This window comes from Calliopsis andreniformis, chromosome 9 (assembly GCF_051401765.1).
Source record: "Calliopsis andreniformis isolate RMS-2024a chromosome 9, iyCalAndr_principal, whole genome shotgun sequence".
NCBI lineage: Eukaryota > Metazoa > Arthropoda > Insecta > Hymenoptera > Andrenidae > Calliopsis > Calliopsis andreniformis.
Genome location: NC_135070.1, coordinates 20,453,427 through 20,472,529, shown reverse-complemented (window position 1 = coordinate 20,472,529; position 19,103 = coordinate 20,453,427). Strand labels below are relative to the sequence as shown.

The window sequence follows — 19,103 nt, the reverse complement described above, 5'->3', positions numbered from 1 at the left end:
AAGTTCTTATCTAACGAGATGGTAGATCTCAGTGGTGGTGAAGGTCCGATCGAGCATGGGTTCAGCAATACTGTTTTCATCATTCCTGCGGTTATTGTCATTGGGCTTGCCGGTAAGATTCATTAAAGAAAAGCGCGGCATCTAACGCTACCTTTGCTCCTCTATAACGGCTTCTGTAAGCATATGGTTTCCTATTTTAGGTTTCTAATTTTTTCACTTTTTCTGTATCTATATTTCAACTTTTCTAAGTGTTAGGTTGACAAAGCAGTACCTTCGTTTTTACGAGCATGTCTGTAGATTTTCCTTCAAGGAAATAACGAATTTCATTTGAAAGTTGTCGATCGTTGACTCGTCACGGAAAGCTTGTCGAAGGCAACAGGTTTGAACCTCATTCGCTTGGGTCAAGCACCTGAACTGTTCCACGTGATGCAGCTCCAGAACAAAATGTGACGCGATAGGTATTATACGTCCCATTTCACTGATTGAAATACTTCATTGTTACCACCGTGCAATGAACCGGAATGTTAACCGATGAGTTATCAGTTCATGAAGCATTCATTGAACTCCACCGAAGAATCCTTACGGAAAAGAACGCTGCAGAATAACCAGCCGTTGAATTTTGCGTCCCGAGTCTTAATTTCCTTTAAAGACTGAGTTAACCCATGCTACTTCGTTTAATTGAAAAAGATTGAAGGGGGGGGAAGGTTGTTTTCTTTTAAAGACTGAGGTAAGGAGAGGGGTTCTATAGTGTGTTAGACGATGCAACATTTCAGATCATGTGCTGACGTACTAGAAACGCAACGCGCCTGCTTTACGCGTTGCAATGTACACGTTGTAAAGGTCAGGTCATTCAGCCGAAGTTAACTCGTATTTCGTGGCTTTCCAGCTAACACGTTGGAAGCAGCCACGTTGGCTCGATCGCACAGCTACCAATAAGATAAAGATATTCCATTTCGAATCAACCAATCGTCGACTGCACGGTTGATTATCGCTTATCTTCCCGCCAAAGACGAGTGATTCTTCCAGTGAGTAATCATCTTCGGGAATACACAGTCTTTTGAGTACTTTGTTCAGTTTTGGGAGCCCACGTTCGGATCAACATTCAATTTTCCTTAATTAGAAGTGTTTTGGATCTCCACCAGTTTTCTCTTTCAAGAAATAGAGACATTTCTGCAGGTATGCCAGTGAGTCAATATTCGTGCCTTGAATGATTAACTCGCTAAGTATATTTGACGATAAAGTACACCAACTACTTGTAGAGAGTTAGAAATAAATGTTTCTTCCCACCTTGGTGCGAGCTTTTGACTGTGCCACTTGAACAAATTTGTCTGTAAGTGTTGCTCTCAAAGTAGCTTAACGAAGAAGCATATGGTCGTTCACAGTGTGCCCGCTATCGGTCACAGTGGCCGTTTAAAAATACCATTATCTAATCTTTGAGTGGATAGATCGCTTTTGGGGATAATTATAGGATAGTTGTAACAAGGAACGATGTTTCTAAATAGGATGTGGATGACACTCGCGGGTGGTCTTCAGGCTTTTGCTTCCGCGTCTGCGGAGGAAACAGTTAACGTTGCAGAGGAAGATGTTTCCGATGCAACTATACCTCCAGATGCAATTCCTAGCTTCGATGGAAACCTCCCAACACCGCAGCAACTTTTGGAGATGATCGATTCCATGTCCGGTATATCAGAAGAAGAAAAAGCAACTCTCAAGGAGGATTTGCTGAAGAGTATACAAGGGCAGGGCTTTGATGGGAATCCAGTAGCTGGCAATGCTATGACTATGGAAACGTTAATCCTCTTGTCTTTGCTGGGCGTAGTTGCTCTCATTTTCGGTAAATATTTTATCCAGATCGAATCCTTCATTCGTTGTTCTAGATTCTCATAAAAGATTCGCGCTGATTCAGGGAATGTTATCGTTTCTTCATTGCACAATAACGATGGTCGAATTGCAAATTGCTGCTTGTATACCACATATAATCACAGTCCAGTTGAATGCCTGCTATCTAATCGGCTACTAATCTGTTATCCGTGAACGATCTTTTCATCGAGACTCTTTTGCTAAAGGAATTAGTGATAAACCTTAATTAGAAGGCTACAGTGTTAGAGCAACAGTGAGTGCTGCGATTCTCTTAGTTTTTTTCTGAGTAAACGTTGCTCGAAATTATGGCGGAGAATGTTCTGGATTCCTTGCAAAGTAAAGGTCTATTGACTGAGGATTTGCAACAGAAGTTATCGCAAATTATGCCAGAAGAGGCGAAAGAAAAATTAATGGGAATCTTTCAGCGATACCAGGAACTGAAAGACGAAGAGAAGGATGAAGTTTTGAATACTGTGTTGGCAAAAGTGAAGCAGTCTTTGCATGAAAAAGTTTACAGTAATTCGAACTCGTATATGCAATTTTTCTACATGCACCAATACGCTATCTTTTTTTTCGCTGTGTTATTAATAGTTCTTGTCCTTGGTATGTTATTTCACTCCCTACAGTTTACGCGATATGTAGAATAATTACAACTTCCGAAAGAGATCATTAGACCTTGCTTGTTTACAGCTCTCTTTTATTTTGTTAATTAGTTGACTTTTATACGTGTTTCTGTGCTTGCAGTTTTCTTCGTTTACAAACTATTCAGATGTTTGTCGGAGCGGGAGATGAAGCGGGAAGAAAAAAAGAAAAACAAACAATTGAAGAAGAAAAAGTAACGCGTGAATGGCTGGAATATGGTGCAAGAACAAATATGCAACGTGTTTTATGCTTCCTAGCTGGGATGCGTTGGGTTGTTTTGCGAATAATCGTATTTGACGTACGATGAAAGACGATTTATTACGACTTATTCTATTTTGTTAAATAAAATAATATATTTATGAATAAAATCCTATTCTCTTTTATTGGTCCATTGATAAATATGCAGAGGGTGGCAGATTTTGGCAACAGAGCATTATTTATTGTGCCATTTTGTGACATACACGACATGCATGAAAATTTTCAGTTGGAGTATACAGCATGCAATTCATCGATACGTACGCAACTCTTGCGTGACACGGTTTAAATTCAAATGAACAAATTATTTCAAATGTAGCATGATTGTTGATCATTGAACGATGTTTCAGAGTTACAATTCGCGATTTTATGTCGTATTGATCGGATGCGCCTTACTATAAATTCCATACGAAGGCACTTCTGATTATGTACAGAATATTTACTATCATGCTACTTGCATTTGGCTATAGATTATAATACTTCATATGTTTTTCCAAGATCTTCGAAGACACTCAAGGAAAATTGCCTTCTGATTTGTACTACAGAACAGAATAAAGATTTTGCTTCTTCCTCGATAAAATAATCATCATTATTTCTATCTTTTAAGCGCTTATTAAATAAATCCTAACATTTTTCTAATAAAAAGAAAAAAATATAAGGCACTTATGTTCTCCCTACGAATGATTTCTTAAGCGTTAAAGAATAGACCCTTCGCTTCTCTATTCTTATCTTCTACAATTTTTAGAGCAAGTTTGCTCCCTATAGGAGCAATGTGCTCTTTATAACTATTTAACAACGTTATAATTTGTAGAACTAAACAGTATTACACTTTGTGTAAATAGTGGTCATATTCATTAGCAGCATCGTCGTTTTACGTTTCAAACGTATATCTATAAACACATAACAACAATAGATACGACGCTGATGAATAATCGTAACAATAACAATATTTTGTGTATTAGTTTCGCAAATTTGTTTGTGGCACAAAAAGTTGAGTAATTGTGGTGACATTACCGCGACGGAAATATTTCCTAGACGAGTCTCAAAATTAAACGATTCACTTAAATCCTAAAAAAGAAATTAATTGATAGTTCCGTATAAAGTAATATATATAAAATATATACCTGATATATGTACGTATGTATGTATTTTCGATATGCATGAAATAAAGCATTTATTTGAGGCCGAGAAAATGGATGATTCTGGAAATGTAATTAATAATCATACTGAAAGCTCTATTGAGTATTAAATATAGAGTAGTAGATGATTTACTAGTTATGCTTTTTCTGCAAACAGGTCCTCATTTGAGATCTATGTCTGTTACTTAAAACTGTTTTGACCTCCTTTTAAACTCGCAGTACATATGAATTGTTTGCTTTAAACTTATCGCACAAAAAATTGTTTAAAATTGGCTATAAATTTTAAATGTCTCAAAAATATTTTCGCATAAAATCTGTCGCACAGAAAAACAATCGGACCACTTTTACGTATTTATGTACATAACATACTCTTCTGTGGCCCTCTACGTGGTAATTTTTCATCGAATCACAGACATGTTTGGCAATACAAGGCTTACAGAGTTGTTACTATAGTTCGCAATCAATTCATTGGTTGGTGTGCTTTTCAGGAGCGCAACGAAGACTTCAGAAGTAGTTTGTAGCGTTCGCTCGTGTTGTCTGAAACAGACAGTAAGGAAATACTTTAAATAAAAGTACAGAAGATGTTTTTAAGGTTTCACGAGATATTCCAAAATACCTTTGATGGTCTCGACGAAGTACATGCTCTCGTCTTTCATGTTTGCTACTAATTCATCGGTAACTAGGACGTGGATACCCTGAGGACCAAGGAAGAGCACAGAATGCAATCGATCGTGCGGCAAGTTTAAGGTGTTTAGCAACTTGTTCATCAAGGCGCTGCTGGTCAGACTTTCCAAGTAAGCGACTCTCCAAATCGAACCATTATCTTCTAAGGAGAAGTAAAGGGTGAGCTTTGGAGTAGGCGCCTTCGAGTGTAGTGCGTTGAACAATCGAATCCCATCGGCCAGGCCGCAGATTTGGATCAAATCGTCTCGCGAGAGCCGCAAGATATCTGAGGCTGAAAAGCTGGCGAAAGTGGACTCGAAGGCGCTGAAGCGACTTGCTCGGAGCCATGTGCTCGTTTGAGCTGCGTTTGCGTCAGGTGACAATTGTGTCAGAAACGATGATCCCTAGGCAATTGAATATTCATTATTCCTAAGAGATCAATCTAGATTGAGTTTCAATTCTTATTCCAGGTCAACTAACTTCAGTTTCAATGCAGGAATTATCCGGTAAAATTACCGCAGGTGATGGTAGAGCAGGCGCAGCTCCCACGTTTTCCTTGACAGCATCCGAGGCAGGAACTAATGGTACGATACCGGTATTGGAAACCGAAAGTGCCAAAGGCGCGACAACGGGTGAAGTATTGCCGCTTATGGTTGAACGAGATTGCGGTGATCTATAAAAATAAGGCAACTCTGAGTTATCTTGCGTACTTAGAGTACCAAAGATATTCTCTAACGTTCTTCGGACGCGACTTCAATTCTGACTTTCGTTTTTCATTCGATTAACTTCAATCATAATGCTTTACCAGTTCGAAGAAACAAGTGTGAATTAGCGCTTCAGCTGTTTTGCATTCGTTAACTAAATATACATTGTAAAGCGGACGTTACCGAAGATTGATGTTCGTGAGCGACGCAAATTAACGGCATTAAGCACAATGGAAGCAAGTATGGTGATAATTGACATTGCAACCTATCGCACAGCGCGAATATTAAGTTGTTAGACCCTGTCAGGCTATCAGCGAGCGAGAGCTCTTATTCTCGCAATGAAAGGTTCCTTTCGGACTGAACCGCGAAGAAATAAGCGGTAATGTTTATAATCGTTGACCTTAAAAATTGCCCAACTTATTGACGAGTTACGTAAATGCGAGATTCCGAAATTACGCGAGCTAGAGCGACTTCTCCAATCTTCAACGCGACAACAGTGCCCTCGAAATCTTACATAGATCGTCTTCTGAAGTGAAAAATCAGCTTGGAAATCCCCTTCCCGTCGATCCTCTTATTGTTCCTGCCTTTCCTTATTGTGAGGCTGACTAATCCCCCGTGTAACAGATTGCCTCTTCTCGGCCGAGATTCCGAAATAGAATGAACAAACTTAGCCACCACTTCCACTTGCAGGGGACCACCGCTGACGGTTACTTCGTGCTCCAGAAGATAAGACGAGGTGTTCTTTCCAAGGAATTCGGCTGCCGATCGGACGGCCCAGCAGCTCTTCAACTTCCATGTAGAACAGCTTTTTGGCATCTCGAGTATTTGTCTCTTATATTTCATCTGCGATTCCAATAATTTCTCTTTCGTCTTTTATCTTGTACAGCGACTCGCGTTACCCCTGAAGTCTTTCTTTCGTCTTTTTACTCGCTCTTTCATAAACGCCGATAATTTGATCGTAGAGACGATCGAGCCATCTTTAATTGCTTTAATTACTTTCCCATCCATTCGTACGAATCTTCGCTCCCAACCAATTTTCGTTTACGGTTACATTTTTTCTGTTACGAATCCTCGACGACAATTTAGAAGATCATCCGATGCTCCAAACTATCAGCTTTGTTTCTCGTTTGTAACTGAGACAGTAATTGATTGTTCGAAAGTACCGATTCACGAACTATGTAGAAGGTTGGTGTCGGATACGATCGGTATGAATCAGATTGGTAAAGGAGTCTGGCCTAAACCGGATATCTCCAGTCACGGCGCCATTGCTCACAATTGTCTCGCTAAGTTTTAAAAATGTTGATTCTCCTGGCGATAACGGACTGACTCTATCTCTCTCTACGTTCTTTTTATCGATCCCTTCAGACTCTGTGCCTTTCGTTTTCTATATAAAACCCACTGTTTCTTTCCTTCCCACTGTTGCCTGCATCAGTGAAATGCTTCGTAAGAAAACCTATTCCTTGGCTTCATCCTCATTTCCCACGTTCCCTCATCCTCACAGAGATCATCAGATTACAACTAGAAACGCAGCCAGTATCGAAACACATCGATCCCGTCGTTGCAACTGATACGGGAGTCGAGCAACTGGCGAAAATAGAGAACTCCGTTCTCGAACAAAATCAGCGTACTTTCTCCGATCGTATTATCTCGTTTGACGAGATAACGAAATTTTTCGATCGCGCCTCCCAGCGATCATCTAAAGACCGTGGTATCAGACGGAGCGTTGAAATCGTGCGTTCCCTCGACGCAGCAGAAAGAATAAAAAAGACGAAATGAACCGGAAGTTCAGATCAAGGCCGAATCGAACCGCCCTGGCATTAGCTTTCCGGCGGCCAGGCTGCTCGTCATCTGAGCAAGTGATCCTGCCGTGACAGAAGCAATTGGTTGGCCAGACTCTCGATCGTAAACAGCAACAGCACGCGTTGGTCGTCAGCGTGTAATGACTCGAGATTAAGGTGACTCGACGCGCGACAGAATTGCGGACGATCGGCCGGAAATCGAGCGTATACGCCGGATGAGGGCATTCCAACGGTGTGCAGACGCTTCACTTTCGATTCGACGCTCGATCGACGAGAAACTTTCGCCAGCTCCGATTGCTATGCTCCGTCTCTGTTCTCGTAGCGGCACTGGTCCTAAACGAAAATTATCGTCGCCGTGATCCGTCGAGCATCACAAGTCAGGTTCAAAGTACGCTGCCTTTATCTCCTCGTTTGGCTCGATACCAGTGGGTATCGATGATGCAGCACGATTCACGTTCCACGACAACGAATTTTCTCTAGCTGGGAAAGCAACGACGAATTCCGGATTCCGCGGACGATTTATTTTTGAATTCACGGCCGATCAAGTGCTCCGTTTCTTCCCGACGCTTTATTTGCTCCGAAGGACGCAGACCGTACCGCTGCACGATTCACAGGCTATTTCACAGAACGGTTGCATTCATTTCCGTGCATCGTGCAGGAACCTCGGTGGATCACCTTGTCTCGATACTGACCACTCCACGTGGGACGGTTCTCCCGGACCCGTTACGCAGCGCTGCGTTCCCTCGATGCCAGCTCTGAAGCAGCTTTATCTAACCGAGCCTTGAGAAACGGCGACAATGAGCGGCGAAATCAGCGTATCGATTAGTCGCGCCGAAGCAAACCGACACAACACGTCCAGGTCGCTGGGAACTCTCACTCGAGTATAAGATGGTCACCGATCACGACTTTATTTATAAACAAGCGACTTCAGCGGTAGATCATGTCTGCGATTCTCACTCGGCTACGTTTTTCTTTTTCCGTCGTTGCACTGTTGGCTGCACTCGCAGCGAGTGGATCGCGCGATTGCTCAAGGTGGGAGAGACGATGAGAGAGGAGAGGCTGCGTGTCGCGTACCGGTGCAATATCGCGAAAAGACGAGCGACTCCGCGTGTCGTAAGAGGCTGATGGGATATAAGCGAGAACCGAAGCAGCGGCTGCGCGGCGATGTGTGTATCGTGCGGCGTTCTGAATTTATTTGTCGTCCGTTCTGTCTCTCTCGCGCTTGCGGAGCATCGTTGTCGGCTCTACCAAGTGCCGGCTCGCGCCAGTTCGAGCCAGTTTCTCAGTTCCCCGTGCCGGCACCTCCTCTTCCACTACCTTATCCCGAGCCACGGTATCGTCCATTGCCATTACCATCGCCGCAAGCTTTCTGCCACCACTTCGCGAACTACCACCTCCACTGCGCGATTCTTCCGCGGACTCTTCCCCACTCGAGCAGAACGCGAGCAGAGCAACCGTGGCAACGCAGCACTGCAGTTCTGCTGCGCTTTCGCGGCTCGCGATTTTCTGCACCGAGGTGCATCCGATATCATCCACGCCGATACCTCCCTTTCGGTGCTAAGACTCTTCTTACTAGATAAGAATTCGAGGAACGCAACTTTTTCCCAGAGTTTTCGCGTTTCTCTGGTTAGAGGAGTTTGCAATCGGGTTGTGTTTTATCACGCGATGCGTGACAGACCTCATTTGACTGATCAAGAAATTTCTTTCTTTTTCCTTCTCCTTTCATAATCAATCGGGTGTTTGTATCGCCGTTCAATGCGGCCTTGAGTAAACGAGGCTTCTTCCTTCTGCGTGACAACGCGAAGGACACGTAGTTCTGCGTTCCTTGTTTGCGATGAGGACTATTAATAGCTTTCACGTTGGAGGAAAATGTTGATTCTCTTGACATCGATGGTCGCGGTGCTTAGGAGTAGGGTGGAAGCATCGCGAGCCAATTTAGAACAGGGTGGATAGAACAGGTAGAATGCCATTGTATGGCTTATGAAGGGAACAAAATTTTTAATTTGTAATTTTAGCGTATCGCCGAACGAACAATTCGTACTGTATTTTATATATCAACAAATGTCATTTTAACAGGCTACAAAACTGGATAGTAGTGGCAAAGATTGAAAGTAACTATACATTGCGTCATTGCAAATATCTTGTAGCTGTAAAAAATTCTGTAATTGCAAGTCTAAAATGCTCTTGCATAAGGTCTGAGATATAAAAACCCTTACGTATCGTCAACAAACACTAACGTCGGTACTTAATGATAACAGATGTTGTAAGTTAAACAAGGTCGAGGATATATTATTAAATAGATGTAATTAATCGACGTAGAATCTTTACAAAGAAATCGCAATTATTGCATTTCAGACAGTCACTCGTTGCCATTATTTGCGCAAGAATGTCGCAACAGGAATTAAGCTAGAAATCGTAATTGAAATTGTACTTACATTGCTTCTGTCGGGGCGTAAGGGCTCCCTCCACTTTGCGTGATCAAATTGGAGGTTGATAAAGACTCTAGAGGAATCTGTAATCAAAAGCAAGGAATATGGATTTACTTTCCTGTGAAAGAGCCATGACAAATAGTCACTTACATCGGAGAGGACTGTGCAATCGTAGCTGGGTTGATACTTGTCCTGTTCGTGTGCTGGTCGTTTCAAAATTTTGTCGCGATCTTGTTTGTGCTTGCGATCGGCTCCCTTTAGCTTAAAGACTTTCACCTGGCAAGAAGCGGCGTGCAAACGAGGACCGCCTGGCAATCGTGTCTCCACTAAGATTCGAAACGGTACGCCTTTTTCCCCCCCGTGCTTCTTCGGGGTGAATTCGGTGCTTATACAATTTACCTGCAATCAAAGGGGTTGAACATGATTATAGTGACGAATTCCTCGTGGATCTGTGCAGTAAAGAAATTTGACTTTCTAAATGGTTCTGTATACCTTAATGTAAACGCCGACTTCCTTGGTGGGGTCCCACATGAATTCCACGCTATTATTGGATGGAGACGGTTGACAAACGTCAACCATCCCGTAGCTGAGGGGAACGTCGACCTCTAGCAATCTTTCACCAGGTCTTGCGCGTTGCCAAGCGAGCATCTGTTCCCGTTCGGTGTACTGTAACCGCCTCTCGTGGAAGCATATGCGTATCGTCGACTGAAACAAGAAGGTTGGATGTCCCTTCAGAGACGTTGTAGCACCGTTTGGGTGACTCACATCTTTCGAACGTCGAGAACCTTAGGAGCTCACACCGAAATTCAAACTAATTGAGCGTGACGGATAGCAGGGGGCAATCGTCGATTTAATTAAGGGCATATTGGAGTAATATCAATTCGAGGAATTATTCACCCAGAAAATATTCTACCAAAATTTGCAATATCTTAACAATTTTGTTGGCCAATATTGATATCTGATAATTGAAGATAACGTCGGCTGTGAAATTGTGAAATTGTGAAATTGTGAAACTGTGAAACTTCATATTTTATTCAACGACGTTAAATAACCGGAACGATAATAGTAGTCGATAGTATCTAGTTACAACTACGATGTCACGAAATTCGTTTATTCTTCTTTCGTGTTACGTTACACACGTGTACTCGGACGGAATTTCGTCTTCCCCGTTACGACACCGTTCCTTTCACTCGAAAGGACGGTTAGCTATTTTTGCAACGATCACGCTGCTCGACCAGCATGAGCTCGCATGTTTCCGTCGTGAGAAACTAGCACGTTTTTTAAGATGTCGCTACCCAAACACAAAGAGTCACCGAACGAAATCGTAGTTGATGGGAAAGATACCTTCAGAATTTTTCCGCGATAGGCTGACAGATCGCCCAGTTTCTTTAGCTTGATCTCATATGATTGGCCCTGGTTCAGATAGGTAAGGGTTTCCTCGTTGAGCTTAGTCGCGATGCTTGTGGCTGCGGCGAGCACATACTGAAAGCTGAACAAACGATTTCACGTTCCACCGACAATGTTATAAATACCTATCTTTAGAATGAAATCAAACAGAAGAGTCTCTCTCTTCTGGAGTAGAAGCAATTAAGGCATTAATGTCAACAACCGACCACGCACCGGCAATTCTCGTTGAACTCATTTCCCTGTTGAGAGGAGGAAACGTGATTTCCTGAGGATGATGTCGGAGGATACTCTTCATTGGACGGGTAAAGCAACTGATGTAGACTAGTCGCAGTTTGCCCATTGTTGTTACTGTCAGCCTCAACGGCGCCGTTCGCATTGTTCGTTGGAGCAGGATTAATCGTTCTCTGTGTCACGTGGTTTAAGCTGAAGCAGACATTGAACAAGAAACAGTCACAAAGTTTGCCAGTTTTTTAGTCTTCGCTGACATCACTCTTTAAGACAATATACTAAAATAGACTAGGCTCCTTTTTCACACGTGTAAACTCGAATCACAGGGTTTCATTCATTGATTCTACACTCACTAGAAATTAAGGTACATCGAAGGCGAGAATCTTAAATCCAAGGGAGTTCTCATCGCAGGTGTTGAACGGTTTCACTAACTAGACCAACAACTCAACGTCAATTACTCGTTCTTACGGAAATGAATTAACCATTGCTTGCTCGGCTTTCGAGATACGGCGCTCTCAATGTTTCCATTTTTAAACTGAAACAGCAAATTCAGTTGTCGAAAAGTGCTTAAACCAGCGGTTCCCGACTGAATCTACGTCAGCGGAAAGAATTACGATTAGAAGCGTTCCTGCTCTCGAGATCGACCCTGAATCGGCGTTGATTTCCGAATGGTTTCGTTGGGAAGATAAACGTAGACTGATTCTTTGCGATCGCACGGAACACACACGACGTCACGAGCTGTCGAGCTATCGCGGATACATAGGGAATTACGTTTTCGCACGGCCGGACGGAGAAGCTGCACTTTGCGTTGACAGAGCGTGTGACGACGCGCGATATCCGCGGAGGAACTTCGTGAGAGTAAAGGTCTGACCTGCGTGCCATTTGCCTGATAGTTTTGCCAAGAAGCGGGACGATAGGGAGCTTATCGGGCTCGAGTCTCTGCGGGGGAGGCTCGTGGGAAATTCCGTTCGTGCCTTTATTTTCTTCCTTTTTTCCACGACCGATTTTCTCCGCCGTTTCTTCTAGCGTTTTGCAATCGTATTATCGATCAATCGCCATTGATGTTTCACTCTCTGCCCATTGACTTACAACGATGCTCCACTTTAGTAGGTCGTTATTAATTAGACATATGGATGCACTGGAAAATTTTGTATTTCATTTTGACATTTAAATTTTGATAAGTAACGAATTTCGTATAGTATTATTGCGATACTAGTCAACTCATCTGCTCATCGGCACAAAGTAAAGGATCGAAAAGGAGGAAGTTTCTTATAAGTACTGGTCATTAATATCAGAATGAATCTAAGCTTTTTCTGGTTTAGAGCGGTAACGTCGTGTTCACACGTTTCGCGTTGAGAAATAGGGGACTCAGTGGCAGGTAATAATGCGGTTACGAAACCAATGGGCAAGGTGAAACGTCAAATATGTTTTTGCAGCGATTGCAATGGACTTACTTGGAGTTTTGTTGATTTTCTGGTGATGGTGCCTCTTGCTTAAAGACCGTCAGCGATGGCAATGCGAGTAGAGCTTCACTGGAAGTAAACAAAAATTTTTTTACAGTTTTTACTATGCATTACTATGATTCTATAAAATAATAAACAGCAAGTAGAAACAGAATTCGACCCTCTGAGAGAGACTAGATAATTTACAAAGAATTAATGCATCTTTCTAAGCAAACATGTGGCAACTTTAACGGTCATGTTTACAATTCGCTGTGTTTGCATCTCGCGAAACGATATTAGAATCGATTTGGGTCTACGGAGGATGTTTCATCCGATAATAACCGATAGATTCCAGTTTTTGTTATCTTCGTTTATTGATTAAGACACTGTGACGCAAGCAACGGAGAAACCGATTAAGAATATTCTATTCAAAGCACTCTTAAACTTGGCTTTTTAATCGCCGAAGTATTAGGCTTTATACAAAATAACGATTCGTGTGGAGTGAATGAATAAAGTCTCTCACAAATAGTCCTATCTTGTGCTCTTTTTTTTGTGAACAGTTAGCTAAGTTTGACCTTTGACAGTAAAATCGATAAGCAGTATAACTTGGCGATTACTTTTTTTCCTTCTTATTATAAAAAACGCGTTTGCAATCAAAATTACGAAAAAAAACAAAAAAAACGGTTGAATATATGTATCTCTGGCAATTTACTCAAAGATAAAACATGGTAGCCGGCGGAAAACCAGCGTAAACCAGAACGATACTAACCGTCGCTTACATAAACCGTATTTTATGTAAATGAAAGCAACAAATTCTAAGATTTCGTTCCCTCCCCACTTTGCTTTTCTCGTTTTTATATAAACGTTGTGAGCGTTGAAGCGCAGGTCTGTTACAGTTGAACTATAAGTGTAGAAATATATAAATGCACAGGTGGGTCACGTGGGCAGGTCATTCGATTATTAAAACGACACAACGCAACATGACGTGGGAGAATAGTTTGAGAACCGCTATGATAAAGATTAAGTCATTTAAGGTCAACCGAAACCGGAGTGTTCCGGTTCGCAAGTGCAATCAAATTATCAACCACACACGAAATATCACGATAAGGTACTGCCAAAAATGCTACTATACTTTCTATTTCTCGCTACATTTTCAACGGGTACTCGAAAGAATCCGAGGCTGCATATGTTTAAAAAATGAAACACTAATGTTATTTTGTTTTAGATAGGAAGAAGCCTATTAAAAATTTCACTGTTTTAAAATGATATAAAAAGAATTTGTTTCATTCATCTATTGGAGAAACACAAATTACATTCACACGACAGGGAAACCTGTTGACTGTTGACTCTTCCACTGAAAAGAAATTTACTTCTTATCGCACGACTAACGCGTGAACTTCAAACATACTACTGGCATATTATTATGCAAACTGATCGATTCAAGGAGTAAACAGCGAACAAAGAAATAATCACTCACCTACTTTTCAAATACTGATGCATGATTAGGAAGATTCGAAGAAGCGAAAAATCATTTAACAACGATTCCACTGACACTTCAACTCGCAAGACGCCGAATCATAGAAGCACTAAACTCTCTGAGCGCGAAACTCGTTTTGTTTGAATTTCACTGGAATACTTGGTACCACGTGCGGTCTAGGACACAGGGACCTTCTAAATAGGAAGTCTGCCTAGAAAGTGGAAAGTGATTCACCGCAGCAAACTCAAATCGCTAAGAATAACTGGTACCACGCTCGCGAACACTTTGAGAGATAGGTCCTTCTTAAATTCGTATCACGTGCTGCACGTTTCGCAGACTTTTTCATTCATAAATGATCAAAAAACATAAACAACACTTAGCAACGTGGTCTCAAAATTGTTCCCACGTGTTTATCGCATGCTAGTTAATTTTATACACTGATTTCTTCAACCCGATCTTTTTAGTCTAGAAACAGTTATCGTAGACTTGTTAGTCGTCTCTCTATTATTTTATCACTGAAGATATTGGTGGTAGCGATAATTGGGTAGAATGGTGCAAAAAGGATGAAGAGATAAGCGTCAGCGCGATCGTCGAAAATGTGCGGAGGAATTGATAAGAGTTTCTTTTGGAGCATGTGTTTGAAGGAGTCGAAAGTAGTATCGAACAGAACGGTAAACTAGTGATTCCGTGGACGAATGCGCAACCGGCTACTTTGGGACATAGAGTTACATCAATGTAAAGAAGAGAAATCGAACATAGGCATAGCATCACTTGGTCACGAAATTGGTCTGGTAGAATAGGTGGGACAGCTCAGAGATTGGATTAAACTGTACGAAAGAAGAAGAAGAAATTTCATAAGGTAAATTATTTCTAGAAATTACCGGAGAGAAACGCACGTGGCTATACGCGGGCGATACTCGACAAGCGTCTATGGTCAGGCGTGGAGACCCCCGGCGTCTCTCAATGCATACCGTACGCTCGACGAAACACCGACAACTGTGTCTGGTTTTAACCGGATCTCTAACTCGGCACAAGCTTCTTCCCACTACGCTCCCAACCACGCTTTAATCGAGATTCAATCCACGCGAGTGAATCTCTTGTGGGAAATCTACCTTATCGGCGCGAGAAAATTCTTTGTGATCGACTATCGGTCGAACTTAGCAGAAATTGGTTGTTCTTCTCACATGCAATTTCAGAGTTGATAACGAGAACTATCACTCGGAACTATTTTTAGGAGTTCAATGTTATTTATGATAACGTTTACCTCATGTTGTAGGAGGCCACGGCTGTAGCGAGGTCAGATGCCGCAAGCGCTGATAGAGATCCGTCAAAATCAGCAGCGAGATGTTCTGCCAATTCTTCCACTTGAGTTGACCAACCCGGACCAGAGCCATTGCTTCCGACAGACCCTAGAAAGTCAGAGAAGTTCAATAATATGTATACTTTCACAGTGTACCGCATATAGTGTACCGCAGGTACTCTTTAGATGCCTGATCGTTATGATAAATGAGTCATTGCCCGATCATAGGGGACAGAAACATATGATGTAATGTTTTTAGCATTGTTTTCCTATTAAGAATAATTTTGTGAAGCTACCGATGACCCCAAGTCAAGATCAAAACTATCTCCAGTGATTTGACATCGTACCACCCTGAATGTTGGCATAACTGACGTAAAACTGATGGTGCATGGCTTCGATCCTAGACTTGGTGTCCTGGAGAGTGGGAACCGCGTTTCGTCGTCGATTCTTCGTAGTAATTGGAGGATATCGTCGACTTTGTAGTAACGGTAGCCTGGAGCTATCGATCTCACACCACTTCATTCTAACTTTGCCAAAGCGAGAGGTTCGATCACTAGGTAAAGGAACACAATTGAAACGAAACAACGCAACGCCTCTGGTTAGTTTCTTTCACACGGAGAACTAATGTCAGCCTTCCTCTCTTTTCCTTCTCGGACGGACTTAATCTGCGATACACTGTGTACTCAAGAGTTATCAGTTTTCTGTGACCACGTGGTCGAAAAGGCGTCGAATGTAGCGAGCTGTCCAGCCAGCGTGACACTTTTCGCGAATCAGTCTTAAGAGGATCTTCGAGGTTGCATCAGCTCTGTTATACATGCGTTGAGATCGTCAATTCGCTTAGAAAAGAAGGATTGCGTTTCGTTCGAAGAATACTTATACGAAACTTCAAGTTATGACGTCTCAAGAGAACTCAGTAGGAGTAGTAGTGACAAATGGGGAATAAATTTTGGCGAATGAAACCAGTGCATCCCTTCAAGAGTCTATAATATTTTCTATGTGGCCATCGTAATGAGTTAGTATAACATGGTTAAGTTAAACAGGATAAGACTTTAGAAATGTTGTGCCTACGACTGTGTATCTGGGGTCGATTGAACACGACCTTTTATACGATATATCTATAATGAAAGCTGTGTCGATAGTAACGACAGCGTTGCATTCGATCGTGCAAATATTCTATAAGATCAAGAAAATAAATTCAAGAATTTTTGAGGAAAATGAGTTTGAGGAACCATCGAAGTCCCTGAAAGGGCTAAGGGGAACAGGGACAAGACTTTTTCCTGCTATTTCGAGCGTCAATACTGAACAAATGATGAATTTTTCTAACGTTTAAGTTTGGTCATTTACCCAATGAACCTCTTGAGCTTTTGAGTATTGTCTGTGAAAGTGGATCGTCTGAAATTTACAGAGATTTTAGACATACATACTAACCATCTCTTCTTGCTTGCTTCTTATCGAGTTCTGTGATTTGCTGCAACGACTCTCCGGCTCGACGTTTCAGGCTGCTCTGTTGGAAATTCGAAGTATGGTCGGAAGAAGAGTTTAAGCGTTGAGGTGATCCGCTATTTGAATGTATCTGGACACCGTCCTTTGGAGAATCCTTCGGTGAATTGTATTTGTCTTGCCATAAAGAATTTTGCGGAGTGTGACATCCTATTGACGCCTGAAAAAGGTTTGATCGTTGTCAATTTACACAAGAAAAACCGTAGAGACATCACCAATTCTTTTGCAACAAAAGATTTGCTGTTTGATTTAGAAAATCTATGCTAATCTGACTTTAGGAGGGTGTGAGAAAGCAATGGAAAATGTAGCTATTGATATTGTTAACATGGTAGCGAAAACATGGAGAATATCTGCTGGAAACATGGAGGAGATTTCTTTCTTAGCGAAGTTAATCGAGAAGAACATTAATGTGGTGAAAAGTTTAGTGAAACTTACATGCTGAGTGGCGTTGCATCTGTTCTCGTGAACTGGAGACAGCTGCTCGTACGGTGGCGAGGGTGTGTTAGGAAACCATATCGTCCCGTTCAAAGCATCTGCGCCGCCGTCCATGATGAATTGGAGTTCCATTCAATGGCCCTAAACCTCACAGCACTCGTACTAGACTCTATCTCTAAATTCACTACCTGTTCTATATCGATTTTTATGATCCTGATTGCGATTCTGTGCGTCCCTGCTTTTCGAGTACTCTAAGATTGTTTGGAGAACGATTTGGTGGTTTGTTCGGAAGAGAAGGCGATAAGTCCGGGCTGAGAGTGTAATGTTGAAGATCATCCACGTTGAGATTCCGGGGTTGACCAGGACTTGAGGACTTCCCTTCGGATTCTTTAAACGCGCGCGTACATTCTGTGGCTATTAATTCTTCCGGTTTTTCGTTCTTTCTTGATTTTCACGTTCCACTTTCCTGTTTGTTCCAGCTGACCTGACTAACCAAAACGTTCTCCGAGTTCATGCGTTCTCCACGTTTGCTTTAGCAGGATCTTCGAAGATCCCGGGAGTGCACGGTGCATCACTCGACCACCGTCAACAAAGGGCCGACTTTGTTCAGGGATAAGCTATCCTTAGAACATTACGAAGAAGCTATTGTACAGTTTCTTAATGCCAGTTGTCTCGCGCTGCCGGTGCGTTTCCAAAAGTGCGCAACCCCGCGATTTGAGGGACAAAAAACGCGAAAAGACGACGAACGCGTCCTCGAATACCATCGCCACACCTTGGCTGCAACGCATTTTGTTACTATTTTCTTTAGAAGTCTGAAGCTGCGCGAAAGGACCACGGGTCTGTCAATTCTGGCTCTTCTCGACACAAGTGTCTCACGAACTGGGAACTGTATAGTCGATGGAAATTTGTCACTTTTCAGGTTCGCCAAACGAACGTTTAGTCTCGATTTCTCGGGGGAACTTTTCGTTAATCCTTAAAGCGATGGTGCTTATTCGTTTAATGGCAAAAGGATGTTGCTCTTTGCGAGTGTCACTAGACACGTGAATTCTATATCTTGATTATTTTCTAACGACTATGGCTCACACACTTGATAGTGTCTTGGTTATCGAAGGCCTTCGCCTGGCACGTCGTCACCACATTTTCAGAATCCTTCGTTCCATGGTGTCGATGGAAATAGAAACTTGATCCAAGAGGAAGGCGAGGCTTCGTGCCGTAAAAGCCAAATGGGGTAGGTTGTTTCGTCCCTTGACGTTTCCTAAAGTCGTCACTACGTTGGAGAGAAGGAGTCCTCCGAAGCTGTCACCCAGGAGCGGTTCTTCTTGGCCAGGTGCGAAAAACTTGAATCCTCTTTTCAAATTTTCCTATCTTTTTCTCTTTCAAATTACTCCTCTTGAATTGTGTTTTCAAAATCAGATGTTGCAATAATCAAGATCGCTCAAAGAGCAACAGCCAATAGATTTCAGCCATCCAATTGGTAATCGAAACTTGAGGTGTTATTTTGGGATCTTTGCTTATCGCGTGTTATCAAGTGCACAGCTGTTTTCGATAAAACCGTCTCGCTGAAGAACCCCGACAGCAATGCTTGCTCGTTTTACAGACGAAGAAAGTATTTCTCGAGACGAAGACTGTTTGCGAACGTTCACCAAGGTGAATCCTCCTTTGAAATCGATTGCGTGGGAGATCCAAGTGCGCCGACTTCCTGACGATAGTATTCTTTTCGAGCCTTTTTTCTTTCTTGTATTTTTTTTTCCTCGAAGTAGACTGCTACCGTTGACCGACTTAAACTGACTGAGATAAACCGGACAAGCGGATGCGTCTCTGCA

General features: G+C 42.3%; 2 protein-coding genes and 3 long non-coding RNA genes across 14 annotated transcripts; 3 read left to right on the top strand and 2 right to left on the bottom strand.

Annotated features, from left to right (window-relative positions):
• Window positions 1-7: 7 nt before the first annotated feature.
• LOC143183667 (uncharacterized) lies at window positions 8-2,870 on the top strand. Of its 7 annotated transcripts, XM_076385329.1 has the most exons (4): window positions 715-727; window positions 887-1,176; window positions 1,503-1,834; window positions 1,907-2,175. In XM_076385329.1, exons 3-4 carry the CDS (start codon window positions 1,504-1,506, stop codon window positions 2,032-2,034), a joined length of 459 nt encoding a protein of 152 aa, XP_076241444.1. In that variant the 5' UTR covers window positions 715-727; window positions 887-1,176; window position 1,503; the 3' UTR covers window positions 2,035-2,175. The 7 variants fall into 7 exon arrangements, with proteins under 7 accessions (XP_076241446.1, XP_076241444.1, XP_076241445.1 ...); XM_076385331.1 differs by lacking the exons at window positions 715-727; window positions 887-1,176 and adding an exon at window positions 8-112; XM_076385330.1 differs by lacking the exon at window positions 715-727 and having other exon boundaries at window positions 757-1,025.
• Window positions 37-727, bottom strand: LOC143183669 (uncharacterized). 2 transcript variants are annotated; one of them, XR_013002635.1, is made up of 2 exons: window positions 272-727; window positions 37-173 (listed from the first exon to the last, which is right to left on the bottom strand). It is a non-coding gene; the product is annotated as an uncharacterized LOC143183669 (long non-coding RNA). The 2 variants fall into 2 exon arrangements; XR_013002634.1 differs by having other exon boundaries at window positions 53-191.
• A 42-nt stretch (window positions 2,871-2,912) lies between the features above and the next one.
• Gem (transcription factor CP2 like gemini) lies at window positions 2,913-17,420 on the bottom strand. 2 transcript variants are annotated; one of them, XM_076385324.1, is made up of 12 exons: window positions 17,281-17,420; window positions 16,774-17,005; window positions 15,310-15,454; window positions 12,581-12,658; window positions 11,112-11,321; window positions 10,836-10,980; window positions 9,984-10,220; window positions 9,642-9,890; window positions 9,498-9,574; window positions 5,040-5,232; window positions 4,513-4,963; window positions 2,913-4,433 (listed from the first exon to the last, which is right to left on the bottom strand). In XM_076385324.1, exons 1-12 carry the CDS (start codon window positions 17,410-17,412, stop codon window positions 4,381-4,383), a joined length of 2,202 nt encoding a protein of 733 aa, XP_076241439.1. In that variant the 5' UTR covers window positions 17,413-17,420; the 3' UTR covers window positions 2,913-4,380. The 2 variants fall into 2 exon arrangements, with proteins under 2 accessions (XP_076241439.1, XP_076241440.1); XM_076385325.1 differs by having other exon boundaries at window positions 9,984-10,196.
• LOC143183670 (uncharacterized) lies at window positions 13,095-13,921 on the top strand. The gene is made up of 2 exons (XR_013002636.1): window positions 13,095-13,676; window positions 13,794-13,921. It is a non-coding gene; the product is annotated as an uncharacterized LOC143183670 (long non-coding RNA).
• On the top strand, window positions 15,637-16,554 carry LOC143183668 (uncharacterized). Of its 2 annotated transcripts, none has more exons than XR_013002633.1 (2): window positions 15,637-15,902; window positions 16,043-16,554. It is a non-coding gene; the product is annotated as an uncharacterized LOC143183668 (long non-coding RNA). The 2 variants fall into 2 exon arrangements; XR_013002632.1 differs by having other exon boundaries at window positions 16,034-16,554.
• Window positions 17,421-19,103: the final 1,683 nt, after the last annotated feature.

Bases quoted from the DNA above. Each gene is read 5' to 3' on its own strand.
- LOC143183667 (XM_076385331.1), top strand. From the start codon at position 1,504: ATGTGGATGACACTCGCGGGTGGTCTTCAGGCTTTTGCTTCCGCGTCT. The intron at 1,835-1,906 runs GTAAATATTTTA...GCGCTGATTCAG, and splicing joins CGTAGTTGCTCTCATTTTCG to GGAATGTTATCGTTTCTTCA.
- Gem (XM_076385324.1), bottom strand. From the start codon at position 17,412: ATGGAACTCCAATTCATCATGGACGGCGGCGCAGATGCTTTGAACGGG. The intron at 12,659-15,309 runs GTAAACGTTATC...GTTTACTTCCAG, and splicing joins GTGGCCTCCTACAACATGAG to TGAAGCTCTACTCGCATTGC. The intron at 10,981-11,111 runs GTGCGTGGTCGG...TCGTTTGTTCAG, and splicing joins GAGTTCAACGAGAATTGCCG to CTTTCAGTATGTGCTCGCCG.